This window comes from Brassica napus, chromosome A6, assembly GCF_020379485.1.
Source record: "Brassica napus cultivar Da-Ae chromosome A6, Da-Ae, whole genome shotgun sequence".
Taxonomy (NCBI): domain Eukaryota; kingdom Viridiplantae; phylum Streptophyta; class Magnoliopsida; order Brassicales; family Brassicaceae; genus Brassica; species Brassica napus.
In genome coordinates, this window is record NC_063439.1 from 24,609,736 (window position 1) to 24,629,265 (window position 19,530).

At 34.4% G+C, this 19,530-nt stretch overlaps 2 protein-coding genes and 1 pseudogene across 2 annotated transcripts; 1 reads left to right on the forward strand and 2 right to left on the reverse strand.

The window, feature by feature from the left end:
- Window positions 1-2,870: 2,870 nt before the first annotated feature.
- Window positions 2,871-5,004, forward strand: LOC106391479 (bidirectional sugar transporter SWEET4). Its single transcript, XM_048735356.1, has 6 exons — window positions 2,871-3,240; window positions 3,345-3,381; window positions 3,509-3,725; window positions 4,271-4,432; window positions 4,520-4,639; window positions 4,723-5,004. Exons 1-6 carry the CDS (start codon window positions 3,051-3,053, stop codon window positions 4,888-4,890), a joined length of 894 nt encoding a protein of 297 aa, XP_048591313.1. The 5' UTR covers window positions 2,871-3,050; the 3' UTR covers window positions 4,891-5,004.
- Window positions 5,005-6,519: 1,515 nt separating this feature from the next.
- Window positions 6,520-7,891, reverse strand: LOC106414875 (annotated as a pseudogene).
- A 215-nt stretch (window positions 7,892-8,106) lies between these two features.
- Window positions 8,107-11,133, reverse strand: LOC106414317 (RNA exonuclease 4). Its single transcript, XM_013854997.3, has 6 exons — window positions 10,621-11,133; window positions 10,260-10,411; window positions 10,037-10,167; window positions 9,475-9,902; window positions 9,234-9,314; window positions 8,107-8,679 (listed from the first exon to the last, which is right to left on the reverse strand). Exons 1-6 carry the CDS (start codon window positions 10,659-10,661, stop codon window positions 8,439-8,441), a joined length of 1,074 nt encoding a protein of 357 aa, XP_013710451.1. The 5' UTR covers window positions 10,662-11,133; the 3' UTR covers window positions 8,107-8,438.
- Between the last annotated feature and the right edge of the window lie 8,397 nt (window positions 11,134-19,530).

A 19,530-nucleotide genomic window follows, 5' to 3' on the forward strand; every position in this document is an offset into this window, starting at 1 on the left:
AGCTAGAGTGACATAATATGGTGTCTTCGCCACAAGCAGGAATATGTCATTTCAAATGTTTTTTAGTAGCCTGACTACAAAACTCTTTCTTTCAATTTATTACAGTTTTCATTTCTGAGAATACTGTCACGATGTCACCATTGGTACTTCTTTCGGATATGTCCTCATCAGTTTAACTCAAAACTATTTGCTTCAACGAATTAGTTTGGGATACCTGAAACAAATAATGATTTACAATTACTATTCCTTTGTCTGTACTATATGAAAGACATATCGTAGCAGATTAGTACGCTTGCAAGTTACAAGTCATGCAAATAATCAACCGAAAATCGAGGGTTAATATATAGCGATCCTATTATTATCTTTTCTTGTCATTAATAATCAACTATAACGTAGATTTATGCACTTTAGTTCAGACTATCAGTTATGATCACATGATCATCCTGATCATAGTTTAATCACTCAATGCTCTCCTGATTAGTCATGTCAAAGCTTACTGACTTGATCACTGAAATGTCTCTTATAATCACACTTGTTGACTGCACATATTCATTTTTAACACTGATCAAATCGTTAGCTAGATCATCATATAATTATCTCTAATTGTTATATATAATGATCAAACACTTGCAATATATATGTGGTATTGATAAACAACTTTACGGAAAATGATTCCACAGTACATCTTTTTCTGTAACACTCAAATCGGCAGACGGTTTTAAATTTACGACATCCTCGATGAACATACTCTCTCTGTAACATACGACCACACCAAATATTTCAAGAGAAAATATGGTTTTCCCCAACATATAAAGTAAAAAATGTATAAACTAATAATATTAAAATTATAATATTGTCTTAATTTATAGAGTTATTAGATTAAAAAAATTATATCTTCCAAAACATGTTTTATGTATAGCTAATATAGTGTTCACAATTTAGATACTGACTGGATTAAATAGATTCAGCTTTCATTTTGTTCTTATTAAATTATATTGCATATAAAATACGTATCTTAGAATGCAACATATTCTCTAAGTGCAATATAAGAAAATAATATCAAAATATTTTCGAATATGAAAAAGATAGCAACAGATTTCACTGTAAAGAAAAATTAATAATAATAATATTTTATTTATATTTATATAAACCTTATACGTACCATTTAATTTATGATGTTTAAACCATATATATACATCTATAAATATTTAAAAATATTTATGATATTTTTTTCTTATCAAGTTTTGTCATATTTTACATTAGTTCAGCTCAAAATTAGTTAAATTATTAATTTATCATGCTCATTAATTTATGGTTGTAATAAATTTAGAGAGATTGATGGAAATACCATAAATTGGATACTATTTTTCAAAAATACGTTCATTCAAAAATATTTTAACATTTGGGTTTGAGGTTTAGTGATTGTTGTTTAGGGTTTAGTATTTATGGGGTAGTTTGAGTTTATGCATTTCTATAAATAGTTATTAAACATTATAAATGATTTAGAAGGGTTAGTTTAAATTTTTCATTAAAACCTTAAGATATTATGAAAATATAATTATTTAAAGGTAAATTTGAGAAATTGTATCAAATTTGTGGTAAAACTAAAATTATTCCATAAATATGAAGTCTTCTGTTAGAACACTCATGTAATCAAAAAGTGAAAACATATTATATAAAGCACCAGAAGAGTAAACTATTTAAAAATATCTTTTCAGCTATCTTGTTATTCCAAAAAAAAAAAAATATCCCTTTCAGCATTTATATTCTCAGGAAAGGTAAACTTGAGTGTAAATAATCAATTATCTAAAATGAAATCGTAATAATTAATTATATTTGTTGACCAAAACGATAGTGATCTAGTTGTTCGTATACCTTACACATCACTAAGAACATATATAATCAATGTAAAGCACATATCTTGCGATTTTTATTATCCACTGAATCCATAAAGAAAGAAAATGATCGTTAGAAGAATGGTTACATCGGAATCCAAATTCGAAATCAACATAGTCGCATGCTTACTCTATGTCTACCTTCTCATAACACCTGTAAAGGCATTTCCCTGAAATTATATTTATCATTTGAAACTTCTTTTAGTTAGTACTAACTATAATAATTTGGAGAAATTCTAATTTTACCACAAACTGTAATACCACTTTTTAAATTTACTTTTAAAAGACTATTTTCATAAATGTTTTAAATTTGTGATGATTAAAGATTAAATTAATTCTCTTAAATCATTTATAAAAAATTAAAATTACTTATAAAAGTTTATAAACCTAATCACACCCTTAAACCTTAAACTCAAATATTAAAGTATTTTCGATAAAATATATTAAAAAAATTATATTCAACTTATGGTATTTCAAACAATTCCTCATTAATCTTCAGCTCATCCCTTAAATTTCTTACTCATTTACTTGTGGTTAATATTTTTTTCAAACTTGGATGGACCAAATATATAACTTCAAACAAAACTACAGACTATGCAAAAACTAAATATACATTACGTTGGTTCAGAAGAAACTGATAATTATTTTTCAAAAATATGAGCTAGAAGTCTCAAAAACTAAAAAAAAACGAAGAAAAAGATACTCATATGAAATCCATGAAGATTACCTTTTCTATCATAATAATATATATATATATATAACACAACTTTAGAAGAGTGGTTCAAAAGGTTGTAAAAAGAGAAGAAAATAAATGCTGCGTGATTTGATTTTATCAGATTGATCGCTTAGACTCACGTGGATCTCTGGGACTTAACTATGGCCGTGAATAAGATTATAACAACTAAAATAACTTACATGGGCACATGAATGTGATATATTAGACACACGTATGCTATATACGGTAGGCAGAGTTATAAGCATGGTTCCATAAGCAATAAGCCAACAAGATAGTGTTGCAAGTTAGTCAGATAAATGTCATGATTGTTTCCTCGAACTGGTAAGAAAATTGCAAGGTCGCTTTCATTTCAATTCCTTAAACTTCTTGAGTTTCGCTTCGTCATCACAATACATATACACATACTTGTATATGTATACATGAGTACTTATATATCTATACCAACATCTCTTCGTGTTTCTATAAATATAAGCAAAACACATATATTTAACATATCAAATTGCATCTCTCTGTCTCTCTCTCTTGTGTTCTTTGTTTCTTGTTTCTTGTTCTTACTTGTCAATAAAATGGTTAGCGCGACCGTTGCGAGAAACATTGCCGGCATTTTTGGTAAGCAAACAATACATACAAACATGGGTTTATATTGTGTGTGAACATTTCGAAGAACCTTTGTTTACTAATAGTTTATAATTTTTTTTGTTAATTTGTTGCAGGCAATGTCATCTCACTGTTCTTGTTCCTATCTCCCATGTAATTGTTAAGCTCTCTATCTTTCTTTTAATTTATTCTTTCGGTCTAACACCTTAGGTATCTCTTGTACATAACATATTTTACATTAGATGATTATGTTTATTTGAAAATATTTATGTTAATGCAGACCAACATTCATAACCATATACAAGATGAAGAAGGTGGAGGAATACAAAGCTGACCCATACTTAGCCACAGTACTAAACTGCGCACTATGGGTTTTTTATGGCTTACCAATAGTCCATCCAGATAGTCTCCTTGTGATCACAATTAATGCCACTGGTCTCGCCATTGAACTCTTTTACCTTTCTATCTTCTTCTACTTTTCTCCCACCCCACGTAAGGTCTAATATTATCCTTACAGCTTTTTCTACTAAATCTTTCTAACATATTTTTTCTCATTCGCTGGGCCAAAATTGTATAACGGTATCAAAATATCGGATTTGTTTTTTTTTTTTCATCTCGATTCCAGTTAGTTTGGAACATTTTTTTCCTAGAGATATAAGAAGCACAAGGTAACAAAGTGCAACTAGTTTTAGCAAAAAAAAAAAAAAAAAACAAAGTGCAACTAATTTGTTTTAGGTTTTGAGAAACTTCTTGGCTAATTGTTCTAATTATTCTAAAAATATTTTGATCTGATTGTAAAATTATACGTAAGCTTTTGAAAGAATCTAAACGAGAGTGATACATAATTTCATTTTCGAGTTTTGTTATGTATTGTGTAAGTCGATTTAATTTTTGTCTTTTTGGCTTGAAATGAACGCTAAAACACTATAGCAACAAGCACTAGTCGACAATGATTGATTCTAGTTTCAGGATGGTGATAGGCAAAACAAAGTTGATATAGTGTTATTTTGAATTGGTTTTATTGAATTGATCAATGGTGCAGGTGAAAGTGGGGCTATGGCTGGTAGGAGAGATGGTATTTGTAGGAATAGTAGCCACATGCACATTGCTATTGTTCCACACGCATAACAAGAGATCTTCTTTTGTTGGAATCATTTGTGTCATTTTTGTTAGCCTCATGTATATTGCTCCTCTCACCATCATGGTACGATATTTTAATTTTCTCTTTTTACCTAAGTTTTTTATATATTTTTTACCTTTATTATAATATATTATAATATCAATTAAACAGAGTAAGGTGATCAAGACCAAAAGTGTGAGATACATGCCATTCTCTCTCTCACTTGCCAACTTTCTAAACGGTATCATTTGGGTTATTTATGCCCTTATTAAATTCGACCTTTTCATTTTGGTAAGTCCTTTAGTTATGTATTTATCACTATCATCATCTACTTATTAGTATATATTAGTTTCACTTTGTTAATGTTGTTGTAGATTGGAAATGGACTAGGGACAGTATCAGGAGCAGTACAACTTATACTTTATGCTTGTTATTACAAGACAACACCAAAAGATGATGAAGAAGAAGATAATCTTTCTAAGGCTAACTCTCAGCTACAACTCAGTGGCAACCAGGGACAAGCTAAAGGAGTTCCAGCTTGATTATATCTAGGAGTAGTCAACTATTCAATAAAATTTCTACTTTCCTTTTCTTTAAAAAAAAAAAAAAAATCTGGATGATTTTACTAAGTAATAAAGTAACATATTATATTTCTTGTTTTATCTGTGAAATTTAAACTCATTTTTCTCCTAAGAAAGATATGTTAACTATTATATGCTACAAATATAAATCTGTGTATGTAGAATATTCAGGAAAGTTTGCCTGAGCTAATATGCACAACTAAAATTAAGTAGTCTCTAACCATACAAAAAGGGAAACACCATTGGCTTCCCGCGGAAAATTGACGGAAAAGAAAAAAAATAAGTCCACGCTACATTTTTCATACTGCAAAGTAAGTTAAAAATCACATTAATTCTTCTTTTACCTCAGAAGCACTTTTTTAAACAAACTCTACATGGCCTATGCATATCATGGATGTAGTAACAATACATTGTTAGAACTTAATAAATATATTTGAAGCATACGGGCTTTCTATTACCAAAGTGATAAATATATCTCTGTCAATAACCTTTTTTCTAGCCTCTCTCTGAAAAACTACAAAATTCATCATGTGACATAACATAACAAGTTATATTCTACCCCTACCAGGGGAGGAGGCGATGAAGGAGGAGTGGGGTCAGCTGACCCCACTATTTTTTAAAAAAATATTTATATTTCTTTCAAATAAAAATGTATTGATCCCAATAGAAAATTATATTTGATCCCACTAAAAAATAGAACCTCACAAAATAATTAAAACATTAAAATTTAAAGACAAAATTATGTAACTAATACATTTATATTACTTATTTGTTAAAACTTGGATTCATATTAATTTTTATCTCAATTTTTACTATTACAAAAACTCATGAAATAAATAATATGTTTTTTTTATCTTAAACTTAGTTATATATTAGTTTTAAATCCAAATTATATTAGACCCAAATAGTATAATAATTTACATCAGAAACATTAAAAATAAACTAATAAACAAACTCCTCTTCTTTGACAAAGGGAGAACCATGTTTTGGATTAATTTCAAGTTGGGTTATTTTTTATATCTTATACTTTGGTATTTTAATTTGATTATTTATTGTCAAAATAAAGATGATTATGATCATTGATTTAAATATAATAAAAATAATTAGAGTTTATGTATATAATCTGAATATTTTTAACAGCTAGTTTCATAATTAGAAATGGACTAATTTTTTATTAATTAGATAAATAATGGACCAATTTATCTAGATGATCCTGATGAAAAACAAAAACTGTAATATCACCATAATCAAAGAGATAAGGTAAAGATACAAATATTAACTTGAAAACTTTGTCAACTTAGTGGTAATAACTTTAAGGCAACACTCATAAAAAATACATCAAAACGGTTTAATCATTCTTAATTTGATCAATATGATAATTTGTTGGAATGAGTGTTTTTTTTTGTTTTTTTATCGAAACATATATTTAAAGATGTAGTGAAACTGTAATAACAAAGTTTCAAATTATGAAGGTTGGAGAAAATAATTTTTTTATATAGTTTAGTAATTATATTTTTTTTAACTCCAGTCCAAAAAAATTCTGGCACCGCCACTAGCGCCTACCGTGTACATAATACAACAATTTGAAACTGACTTAAGAAAACGTTTGCTTAATAGTTGATACTATGTTATATCCCCTAGAAACCAGCATGAATAGCAATACTATGTTCTAGCCCCTAGAAACCAGAATGAGTAAGAACATCATTTCATACATGACTCACAGACTAGAAGAAAATAAAGAAGCATTCTAGATAAAGATTGCTTATGAGTCAGTGCTCAACGGTTATGTTTCTTTATGGTGGGGAACCGATTTTCCCATCGAGAATAACCTGCTGTTACGAGTTCAAAAAGATCAGCAGTATCCGACGTATCCTATCCTGGCCCGACGAGGATAAGCTTCTTGCAATGAGCCTGGCCAAACTATCCAAGGAGCTACCGTTGAAACTAGGTTGCTTGAGTAGCGCCTCTTCTGATGTAAAATCACAGATCAACGAGCAGATGCTTGCAGCCATCATTACTACCCATAGATCCTCACTACCATCTGCCCAATACTCCAAAGCCTTCCGTAAACTGGAAAATGTAGACAACTCCGGCGAAAATCCTATTTGCTTCCTCTTCAAAAGAATATTCAAGACTGTATCACAAGCCAAGAAGATGCTTCCACTGTCCTCCTCACCATTCTGACCATCGGACTGGGTCAGTTTTACTAGGCATTCTACGACAGCTACGTAGCCTCTTGAAGCAGCCAAGAGTTCACATCCTTCGTTCTTCAATGTTATTTGGCAAAGCATTGGGAGCAAGAAGCAAGTTGACAAAAACGGACCTGATCTTTGCATGCGTCAGGAGTTTCAGCAAGATAGCTCCCAACCACTCGCACGGATGCAAGAAGATCATCTCCTCTCTTCTTTCCATGTTCCTTTGCATCTTTCAAATGCTCCAGCACCACTACTACCGTCTCGTTAAGCGTCTTAATCACCTTGAGGGAGACGGTTTCATCACTTAGAGTCCTTTCATTTTCACCAATATACTTGATGATCTTTTCTACCAAAGAAAATGCGATAGCCAGATAGCGTTGCTTTCAGAGATGCCCTTCACTAGGAGCTTCATATTTCATGTATGCGAGCTCATTTGTTAAAAACAGAAATCTCAACATGTGAAGACTCTAAGTTCAAAAAAAAAAAAAAATACATGTGAAGACTCTAACACCAGCACAAGACACCTGTCAGCTCGAAGATAATCCTCAACACTGGGTAAATATTTTACTCTACTGATAAGCCACTTCTCACCCATAATCGACGTCAAACTCTCCGCCATAATCCCCGAGCTGGACTGGACCCTAAAAAAAACTAGGGTCTAGGGTTTATCGTTCGTTACCTATGAACGAGAATCAACGACGACCGTATTTCTAGACAAAAGCTAACAAGTGATTAATAATAGCCGTGTTGTATATTTAAGCATACCATGTTTAACAAAAAAATAGAAAATTTCCATTATTTTTTCATATGTATTAAAATTTTAAGACAAATATAGATATATTTATAGACAAAAACTAACAAGTGATTAATGATAAATTTCAACAATATAGATAATGATGTTTTTATTTGCAAAAAGAAAAATTAATTTCAACAAACATCTCTCCTTATTGTGTTTTTTTTTTGAAACACCACTCATTGTGTAAATTTGTTAAAAAATAGAAATTTTCCATTATTTTTCATATGTATTAAAATTCTAAGACAAATATAGATATATTTATACACAAAAGCTAACAAGTGATTACTAATTAATTTTTAAAAAACAATAATTATTAATAATTAAGAGCAATATGCGTTATTAGAAGTACAGGAACAACATTCGCATCTCACACGACACATACTATAAAATTAATTTAGATACTATTTGAAATCAGAAGTAATGCTTATTCGACTTTACGCTACTAAATTAAAAATCTCGAAAAAGTTTATGAAGTAATTATGAGAGATTCTCAAATTTTAACCCCATAGTTTTTGGAATTAAGCGAGGGAGTCCAAGCACCAGCAATAGTAGTCGGAGCGAGAGATGGAGAGCATTTCATTAGGAGACATCCTTTCGACCTCGCTCTGCCTCCAAGCCACTTGATTGCTACGGTTCTGCACGTCGGCTGGTAAAGGATATGCTTCAATCTTATGTTTCTGATATCTCATTCTCGTGTAAAGCCTCATCGTCGCTACACAATCTTCGTATGGGTCTTGTATCCCAACATGAATATCATACCTATAAGCACATCAATACCATCCTTAATATATATATATTGTTGTACATTAGATAATGGGTATAATTAATTGATCTCAAGTGTTTTAGATTACTTCTACGGTGCGAACACAGATTATATGGAACATATGATATTAGGCATACACACTCATCCCTATAATTTTACATACAAAACAATGGTATACTAGTTGAACTATTTGTAATTGATAGGAAATAAAATGAAATAAATAGGTTGATTTAGTCAACTTGGAGATAAAAGTTACGCTAGTAAGCATCTCATGTAAATTAAAAATCTCCAACTATGTAAATTCTTTTTGTTTTTGTTAGAAAATGGTTATATTACATAACATATGAATCTTTTCACGTTTTGAATCCCTTCCTTTTAGCTTTAAGCCCATACAAAGCATCAATACCCATACATCACCAAAAAAATTAATGGATAGTACATGATACACTTATGTATCAATACACGTAAAGTATGCATATATCTATATTCATTTTCCAAATTAATGTTATATTCGAAAGTTGTATTACAAACACAAAAGTAGTTATATTACCCGAGATAGGCTTGGGTTAAGTACTTGAGAGAATTGCTCAGCTTGCTTGTTTTCATCAACGGAGGATATTTTGCAGTATCCCTACACACACCAATATATAAAAATGATATTAGAAATTCACGTTAATCGTAAAACAACTCACGTAAAGTCTGGGTTGTGTTGCGAGAAACCAAGTAACACTATAAGGAATCTAGTTATATATATGTGTCCTCTTTACTTTTCTTCTTTATAGAAATGTCACCTCATCATGGAAGAAGGATATTCAAGTTGAAGGCGGTCAAGATCGTGATCCAGCCCATGTCCCACGAGAATCCTCCCTTTCCCACCTCTTGGACGAATCTTCCACATGGGTTCTCCATTACAAAGAAATTCTTGAATCTTTCTTTGTGCATGTTTCAACGGCATTGCGTCCCTCAGATTCTCTGGACGTATACCGGTCGTCTCGTACCTATAGTTCGTCACGACCATTGACGGTTTCACGTACGTGTGGAACACAACGTTGTCGTTCTCATCCGTTATGCAAACCCTTGCGCATAGATCCAACGACCCGTCGCTTCCTCCTCCTACCATCTTGCAAGAGAGTGCAACCATTTTTGGAGACCGTGATGACGTGTAGTCGATCATGGCTTTATCTCTAAGGCCTAACGCTGCCATACGAGTCGTCAATCCCTGAAAAAGACAAATCATATGATATTACATTATTTATATAAGAATTATTTTTTTCATGTGGTCAATTTACAAGTTTAGTTACGCAAATATGAGAAGAGGAGTATTGAGATAAGGGCAATAATACGATTACGTACAGCATTGACGCTCGAAAATTGGCATCTCTCTTGATGAATCCTACGAGCGTTAGGGCTTTCGAGGATCATCATGCAGAATCTGCATCCGCGAAGGCTAAAAATGTTCTTGCATTCTTGTTTTGGCAATGGTCCTATTGACATTACACAATTAAAAATTAACATACAAATGCATAGCGTATATATAAAACTATATGTCACTCTTTATATATAGCTTCTTATTTACCTATGAGATGTTCGCGGAGTGACTCAAAAGATCGGCAATGTTTCTTGCAAACCCCACAAGTAGGCTCATGACCGGAGTGATAAGAGATCTTCATGTGTTCCACCAAATGTTCCATTTTGTTGAATTGCCTATAACAAGCTGCGCACTTGTTCCTGTACGTGTACATATATACATCAATATATTTTTAACATATATATACAAATATATTTTAGAAAAAAAATTAATTTTAGTCTTAATTTTTCATCAGTTGACCACAGAATTTGGGTATGATATTGCATGCCACTCCATTGAGTTTTTCTTTGGGATTTTTTTTTCAATTAAAACGCTTGATATAACACACGCTTAGGATGAAAATGGTTACCTTAGGGTTTCCGATGACTCCATAGATGATCTGTAATCCATGGTACGTATGAAAATGCAAACAAAGAACTCAACAATTTAAGAGTGGGGAGAAGTTAAACAATTCTTTTGATGAGTTTTTTTATTAATGTATTATGCTAGGTGTGTGAAGAATGGAGAAACTGTGAGGAGGTATTTATAGTAGGAAAAGAAAAGAAAAGCTGACCATTCTCATATATGACCTTTTAGAGTTTTGATAAGATTATTACAAAAACAGACGGACACAAATTGAAGTAGATGCCCTAATGCAGTGGGGCTTCTCATGGTAAAAAGAATCACAATTTTATATTTCCCGTGTTTTGGACGATATCGAAGATGCTACTAGCACAATTTCATACTATTGAGAAGACACCAAACTGTACTACTATGCTCCTTGTTTGTTCAAAATATTAAGGATACAAAAAACTGCATCTAATGATAATCTATAAAGAGAAAGTTCTTATAGTAGTGTTGCGTAAATTTTATGATCTGCTTTTTTCCTTCATTTTTTTCCGTCATGAACTATTTAGCTCATCTTTATCTTATCTTAGTAGACTGAAGATAAGGTTAACTTTCCCATAAAAGCATTATCTTTAACCTCTGCAATATCATGCTTATGCGTATGCATGTTGGCATGATGCATTTGTGCCCATAATGTAAGTTTGCGTTCCATAAGTATTACTATTTATTGGTTATATATATAATCATAAATTCATTAACTTATCAAAATATTAAGTAATTTGCTTCATATAATTTAGGCGTACGAAATTAGCCAAGACACAACTACTGTAATATACGTGTTTCAATCTTTCGGGGATTTTATAGTTTTTTTTTATGACCCGGGATTTTATAGTTGCACAATGGATTCCTATTCTTTATTATGTGCGTGTGCATGTGTATGAATTCATAGAAATAACCATGTTTTTAATAGAATGATAATAATGTTCTCTATACAATGTAAACGCCACTAAAATAGTATGTCTCGAACACTCGAACATTGAATGACAGATTGTTATACATTACATAGTTAAGCTAACAGTACTATACTAATTTATATGATACACACGACCATCTTTTGACCGATCAATGGGCCAAAGTCTAAGATTCTAATATATAGTGTCTGATCCAAAACGATTCCAAATTCTCATAAAAAGTAGTATTCATGCAAAAAATTGTGTTAAAGAACAAAAAAGATAATGGTCCTGTGGTATCAGACGTATATACACACCTATCTCTTTTCTTGCCTAAAAAATCAACGTAAAACTTTCACTGTCTTTTTTGAAAATATTCCCTCAACACGTTCAACCATAATAATGTCCCAGTACTACAATGGTTTACTTTAAACTTCTAAGAGTTCAGTTTTTTTAAAAAACAATATATATTCTAAGAGTTCAGTTATCCATTCATTGTTTTCTCTTTTCTCTTTGCGTTTACATTTGTAAGAAAGTGCATTTTTATTTATTGAAACCACAATATAATATTTTGTGTCAATTATCCTTAATTAGCAAATTCTAAAGGCAAGTAAAACAAATGAAACATGAAGTTTCCGTTAAGTTATGATGTTTGCTAGAGTTTTTTTTTCTATTGTAAACATAATGTTATAATATGTCGATACAAACATAAATATTTTGGTTTGGAACTATCCAGTCCATCAACTATTATCTTAATTATTTTTAATATTTAAACCCAATATATATATTACAAAAAAAATCTTCCAAGTCCCAAAATTCAGATATTGCACTGTGAGCCTTTGACATGAATTTATCATAGACTTGTTTTCATTTGTATCAAATTTTCCCGCCAATTAACAGCACAGTCTACATTTTATGTTAACATTTTCCACATTTTCACATCTGTTGTTCATGAAATTCTTTTTCCACATATATATACACATTTGTATATAGAGGCGGCATGGCAATATGGCATTGGCATGGTTGGGTCGGTGCACATGCATTTAGGTAGAAAAAGTTGGTATATTCTCCGTATTTTGAATGCTCTTTTGTAATATTTCACGACTGCATCTATTCATATACATAGATAGACTAACAAAATAAATTAATTAATCAAAAAGAAAAGAATAACAAAATAAATCAAATTAGGAAACTAAGAGCATCTCCACAAAAAAAAACTATATATTCTAGAGTTTTGAAAACTTTATATTTAAAGTTTCAAAGTGTTTTTTTTTCAAAATCAAAACTTCAAATTTAACTTTAAAAATATTTTTATTTTACACTATAGTCTTTATTTTTGTCATAATTAATATGAATCCATAAGCGTTTTATAAATAACTAGTACATATGTAAAAATATTACAGTAATAAATAAATCTTCCACTAAAATATAAAACTACAAATAGAAATAGATAATTAAATACTAAGCTACAAGAAAATACCACATTATTTCATAAAATTATTTCCGTAATGCTTCATCTTTGGTTATACAAAATTTGTTAGGAGAATATTTTAAAGTTTTTGGAGGTTCCGGAGCAAATTAACTATACTATTAGTATTGTTGTAATATTTAAATTTTTGTAATAATTATGTCTTCATGTATCTTTAAAAAAAAATTAAGAATTTTCTTTGTAATATTCTTGTTGCCTAATTTTAGTTTTAAAATATTATAAATCTTATTTAAAGTTTTTTTAAAATTTTATGTGTAAAATTTATATTTATAAAAATAAATTTGAAATATTTATGATATAAAATGTTTTAAGGATTAAAATGATAAATTAAAAAACACTTAATAATCATAAATGTGATGTGTAATTAGTTATAATGACTAAAATGTAAATAAATTGATGAAACTTCAAATTTAGAGTTTTGAGTAGTAAAATTTCAAATATAAAGTTTCACTCTTTAAAATTCCAAAATTAAAATTTTAAAATTCCTTTTTGAAAAGCAAAAAAATTTATATTTGAAGTTATATAGTTTCGTCTGGAGATGCTCCTAAAAAGATCTAAATACAAACAGATGCATGGAAAAACATGAAAGCCAAAAAAGAACAAAAAAAAAAGACATGAAAGCCATTATGGGACAGTCAAACTTTCTGCACAGCCATTCGTACACCAAAAGCAAATATAATGTTCCTTTTTCTGTTTTTTTCTTCTTGTAAAAGCGAAAGAGAAATTTTAATTTTGTAAAAAATGTTAACTTTCACAGAACCTTTAAAAGCTTGACAAATGCTTATTTGACCAGGAAAACAGTAAGCATTTTGTTTTTTTCGACTATGCATGGACTTTATTTTTACCTACATGTGTGGTTCAGTTTTGTTTTTTTTTTTTTTTTTTTTTTTTTTTTAAATTATTCCTTTATTCCATTTATTAAACTGGGCATTACAACTTTACACCTAAGAGGCGCCCACAAACGGGTAAACATAATAAAAACCCTTATCTATACCAAAATCTTCTACTTACCTCCAAGAAAAAAACCAACGTTTCTAACCTTCTTCTGACTCTCCAGACTCTTCACCTCTTCTACCTATCACTGCAAAACTCGCTTAACCCTCAGCTGTCAAAGAAACTGAACCAAGTGGCAAGCAAAGTAGTATCGGTTCTCCTTGAGTTATGAACTCTTGATAAAGGATCCAATCGTGCCTGAATCGTTTGTTTCATCTCGAGAATGACAGCCCGAGGAGGACGAAAAAACTGGTTATGAATTCTAGTGTTCCTCTCCCTCCAAATACCATATAGTGCTGCTTGGTATACAAGCTTCAGTATCAACTTCACAAACTCATCAGAAGATGGATTTCTCAACCATCTCAACCCGTCTTCAAACAGAGCAGGTGGGTTTAAGTTCATTCTAGAACAGAAGAAACTCCAAACCTCGGAACTGTACCTGCACTCAAAAAAGAGATGCTGCCTTGTTTCATCTGTCGAGTTGCATAGGATGCAGACTGACGGAACCTGCAAACCCCACCTCCTCATTCTATCTCTCGTACCCAATCTGTCTCTTGCAATCACCCAAGTAATAAAAGCATGCTTCGGAATCCTCCCTTGAAACCAAACTTGTTGACTCCAGAACACTGTCTCTCCCTGGGGATGCAGGGCTGCCCAAGTATCCGCAGTGGAGAAAGAGCAGGAAGCAACTCTATTTCCGGGTTTCCATAAGTAAATATCCTCCGCTTCAGAAGCTATAATTGGAGCAGCTGCTGGTAAGGAGTCCCGGATCAGGGTAATCAATCTGTTTCTACTTCTACTCCTAGTGACCCACCAGTTTCCATCTCTCATTGCCTCTGCTACCACCGCGTCAACATGAAGACCAGTTACTCCCGGCCCTCTTGGACCTGTGAGATCAATCAAGGGACCAAGGGTAGTCCAGTTGTCGTGCCAAAAACTAGCAGAAAGACCATTACCTACCTCACATACTAACATGGGGCGAGCAATATGTCGGAGGTTGCAAATGCTCTTCCAAATCCAACTATCACTTCTCTGAGGTTGAAGCTCCCAAAGGTTTTGATCGCCTATCAGGTGACGTCTGACCCACGAAACCCACAACGAACCTCCTGCTGCAAAAATCAGCCAAATCAGTTTTAAGCCAAGCACTTGATTCCACTCCTCCAATCTCCTTAGCCCCAAGCCACCTTCTTCTTTAGGAGTACACACTGATATCCAAGAAACCTTAACACCCCTAGCTGCTGTTGGTGCTCCTCTCCACAAAAATGCATTACACATTTGCTCTAACAGTTTTATGCATTCTTTCGGGATGATAAAAATTGATGCCCAGAAAGTAATAGTAGAGTAAATTACTGCTTGGATGAGTTGGAACCGCCCAGCAAAGGATAAATGCCGCACTGTCCATGAATTGAATCTAAGGAGTATCTTGTCTAGCAAAGGTTGGAAGTCACTCTTCTTCATTTTTTTTGATGACAGCGGAACTCCCAAGTAGCGAATGGGCAGTGCCCCTTGCTTTATTCCCAACCTTTCTGCCATTTCTTGACAACTAGCAGTGCAGCCTCCATCTAACAGTAGCTCTGTCTTCTCCTTATTAATCTTTAAACCCGAGACCAATCTGAACTCCTCCAGAATGCTCATAATCCCTGTTAGCGATTCCTCAGTTCCATCAAAGAAGATTAAAACGTCATCTGCAAAGCTCAGATGAGTGATCAGCGGATCTACACATGATGGATGCGGCTTGAACACTTGATTCACTGCCCCTTTATCCAGCATCTTAGAGAGCACATCCATAGCCATTACAAATAATAGTGATGAGATTGGATCTCCCTGCCTCAACCCCTTCCTTCCTTCAAAATGACCATTAAGTTCCCCATTAACGATAACAGAGTAAGCAGGCGTGGATATACACTCCTTCACCCAGCCAATGAACTTATCTGGCATGTCAAAAGCTTCGAGCAGATTTAATACAAACTCCCAATGTAAGTTGTCATAAGCCTTCGAGAGATCGATTTTTAAACAACCTCTCCTAACCTCCCCTGCTTTGTGAAAATCAGTAACCAACTCTGACGCTAAAAGGACATTTTCACAAAGCAATCTCTTCTGAATAAACCCCACTTGGTTTCTCTGAACGATGTTATCAACCACTAACTGAAGCTTAGTCTTTAACGCCCTTGCAATGACCTTGTAGATTGTAGAGCAGAGCGAAATGGGTCTGAACAAATTCAACTTATCTGCCCCTACAACCTTCGGAATTAGAGAAATTGCTGTCTCATTGAAGCCTCTCAGCAATCTTCCTCCTTGAAAGAACTCCTTCACTGCATCGAATCCTCCCCCACTACACTCCAAGACTCCCAAAAAAACTCCGCCGGAAAACCATCTGGCCCTGGAGCTTTGCTCTTCGGCATTGAGAAAAAAATACCTTTAATCTCTTCCTCTGAAGGTATTTTTATCAACGCCTCTTTCGTTGCCTCTGCACATCGGAAACTCATTAACCCTTCAAGCTCTGCAACCGACAAGGGTTCTACTTCTCCATTCACCGCTCCAAGCAGATTTTGAAAATACGAGACCACCATATCTTTTATCTGAGCTTTGTTACAGATTTTGACCCCATTGTCATCAATTAGATAACGTATAGCGTTGCGTGCTTGATGAGCGATCACTGAGTTGTAGTAGAACGTGGTATTTGCATCTCCATCTTTAAGCCATCGGACTCTAGATTTCCTTATGAAAAACACGTTCTGAGCTGCTTCAAAAAACTTCCATTTCTTTCTCGCCACAAACTCTTCCCGGAATAACGAATCTGTGGGCGCAGTCATAAGACGCTCCTGCACACTCTTCAGACTCAACATTGCTTCTTTCGCTCTCTGCTGAATGTTATCAAAGCCCACTCTATTAATCTCCCTACAAGCCTTCTTAGCCGCTTTAAGCCTCTGCTTCAGCGAAAACATTTTGGATCCCGTAAGGATACTCTCGCTCCAAGCTGCTTGAAGATCTCCCAAATATCTTGGATGTGTAGAGAGAAAGGAAAAGTACTTAAAGCTCGATTTCCTTATCTCAGGCACCACCTCAAAATCTATTACGCAAGGGGAGTGATCTGAGTCCCCTGGCGCTTCAAAGACTGCTACAATATCCAGAAAGTTCTGTCTTCAAGAATCGTTACCTAGTGCTCTGTCCAGTTTCCTGAGAATGGGATCTTCTGTCCTCCCGTTTGTCCAGGAGTAGAAAACCCCTCGAGTTTCAAGGTCATCCAATCCACAGTCCAGTAGACAGTCTTGCAATTCTCCCATTCCACTCACAGGAAGCTGATAAGAGGCAATCGAGAAATGCTCTGACGCTGTTCTAATCTGGTTAAAGTCTCCAAGAACAATTAGTGGCTTCTCTTTAACCACATTCATGCCGGAAACCAAAACCAATTCCTCCCACAATCTTCTCCTTTGAATTTCTGTATTATATCCATAAACAAAAATTACTGTAAACTCCAATCCAGTCTCTGGTTCTAGCACCCCACAGACCACCATCTGATCGGACTTGCTGTAAACCATAACCGAAACCGCTGGCTCCCAAACAACCCAAATACGACCTCCTTCTGAACCCGAGTAATTTGTAACACACCTCCAGCCTGGTACCACTGTCTCATGAATTACCGTAGCGTATTCCTCTCTGACATGAGTCTCAAGGAAAGCTCCAACTGAAAGACGACCATTTCGAACCCATTCTTTAACAACTCTCTGACGATCCGTACTGTTTAATCCCCTTACATTCCAGCTAAATATCTTCATAATCATTCACTGTAGGGGCAGTCACTCAAACTGAAAAGATCAGAGGTTATGTTTCTTCCCCGAGGTACCACCTCGGTTCACAAACATTGGGATCCTTTGCTTTAACATCTGACCCCCTGAAGCATTCCAAACAGCCCTCTGTTCCATCTTCTTCCGAGCACGCCTCGCCGCTTTTGGCAATATCCAAATATGTTCTTCCTGTGGTGGAACCGCATATACAGACTCTTCATCCTCACTATTCAACTCAAATCTTTCTTCTACATCTTTTCCCAAGACCTTTATCTTTTCCTCTCCCATTACTTCTGTTCCCAAACTCCTTACGCCCTCAACTATCTCTCCTTCTTCCCCTTCGCTGCAATAGACTTTTATACGATAAGAGGGCAGCTGTGAGAGGCTTCTTCGTCTCTCCCTAGCTCTGGACCTCGACCGAGCTCGCCTTTGCGTATTTAAGGAGGATCGCGGAGAGTGTGCTTGAGTATCTCCTCTCTCTTGCGTCTTCTCCGTTATCGCAAGAACCACCGGATCACTAGCTGTCGCGACTGAAACTGAAGGCGGAGCTATAGCAACTTTGACCTTCTCTTTCACCGGAGTTTTTATCTGAGGCTTTCTTTTCATCAGGGGTTGAGGACAGCGATTCATCAAATGCCCAAACTTTCCACAATTACGACATTTAGGGGGGAGTTTTGGGTACTCTATCTTTATTCTCACCGAGTTACTTTCAGCATCCCTCACTTCAACCACATCTGGCGGAGTCACTGACAAATCGATCTCTATCTTGACTTTGGTATCTCCAAAATGATATGGATCCAGTCTTGATTTCTCAGTATGGAGGGGTTCTCCAACTGCACTTGCAACTACACTAATGCCATCCAGGGAGTACAGCTGAGGTGGAACGTTCTTTAATATGACCCAGGTTGGAGCAAACTTCAATTCCAAATCATGAAGAGATCCTTCTGGAGACCAAGGGAAGACTGAGACTGCACAATGATCTACTTGCCAGTATCCTACTTGCAGTACCCACTCTCTTGAATTCACGTTTGGGACGTATATCAAGCACGACGTCTCCGAGACCATTCTCACCGTTATGTCTCCATATTTACCCCACACAGGGTTCAGATCTGCAAAGATCTTTTCTGGTGGAGGACAAGTACCATGAAAGTGTGCCACGATGTGGTCTTTCCAGAGCTCCGCGGTCTTCAGAAGCACGGAAGCTGGCGCTTGAACCACCGGTGTTCCATCTTCGAGAAAAGTAGGGTTCGAGATTTTTCTGAGATTTCTGAGCGACGACTTGAATCTTTGGGCATACGAAGGAGCGGAGGCTGTCGGAGCTGAGGCTTGGTCCGAAGAAGCCTGCAACTTTGAGTCGAGCGCCGAGTTTGACAAACGAACTTCTTTCGCGGTGAAGGATTTCTTTTCGGGATCTGCCGTAGGAGGCTCGCCAGGGGAGGACATCGATTTGGAAATCATGTGGACGACGGAGTGTTTTCTCGGCCACCGACGTGAGATCAGTGATCGGCGCGACTCGGGAGAAACCCTAATCGCCCTTTTCGTCGCCTGGAGAGAAAGCTTTGTGGTTTAAACATATATACATATATGTGTATATATCTTTTGATTATAGCGGTTTTTGAAACATCTGCTCTTGGTTTTGCAAATTGTTTTACATGGAAGATTCACCATAATTTTTACATTAATATATTAGGTACATGGTCGTCTAATAGCAATGG

Coding starts and splice junctions, on each gene's coding strand:
- LOC106414317 (XM_013854997.3), bottom strand. CDS start 10,661: ATGGATTACAGATCATCTATGGAGTCATCGGAAACCCTAAG. Junction 10,412..10,620: donor GAGTCATCGGAAACCCTAAG/GTAACCATTTTC, acceptor GTACACGTACAG/GAACAAGTGCGCAGCTTGTT. Junction 8,680..9,233: donor TTAACCCAAGCCTATCTCGG/GTAATATAACTA, acceptor ATGTGCTTATAG/GTATGATATTCATGTTGGGA.
- LOC106391479 (XM_048735356.1), top strand. CDS start 3,051: ATGAGTACTTATATATCTATACCAACATCTCTTCGTGTTTCTATAAAT. Junction 3,241..3,344: donor AAACATTGCCGGCATTTTTG/GTAAGCAAACAA, acceptor AATTTGTTGCAG/GCAATGTCATCTCACTGTTC. Junction 4,433..4,519: donor TTGCTCCTCTCACCATCATG/GTACGATATTTT, acceptor TCAATTAAACAG/AGTAAGGTGATCAAGACCAA.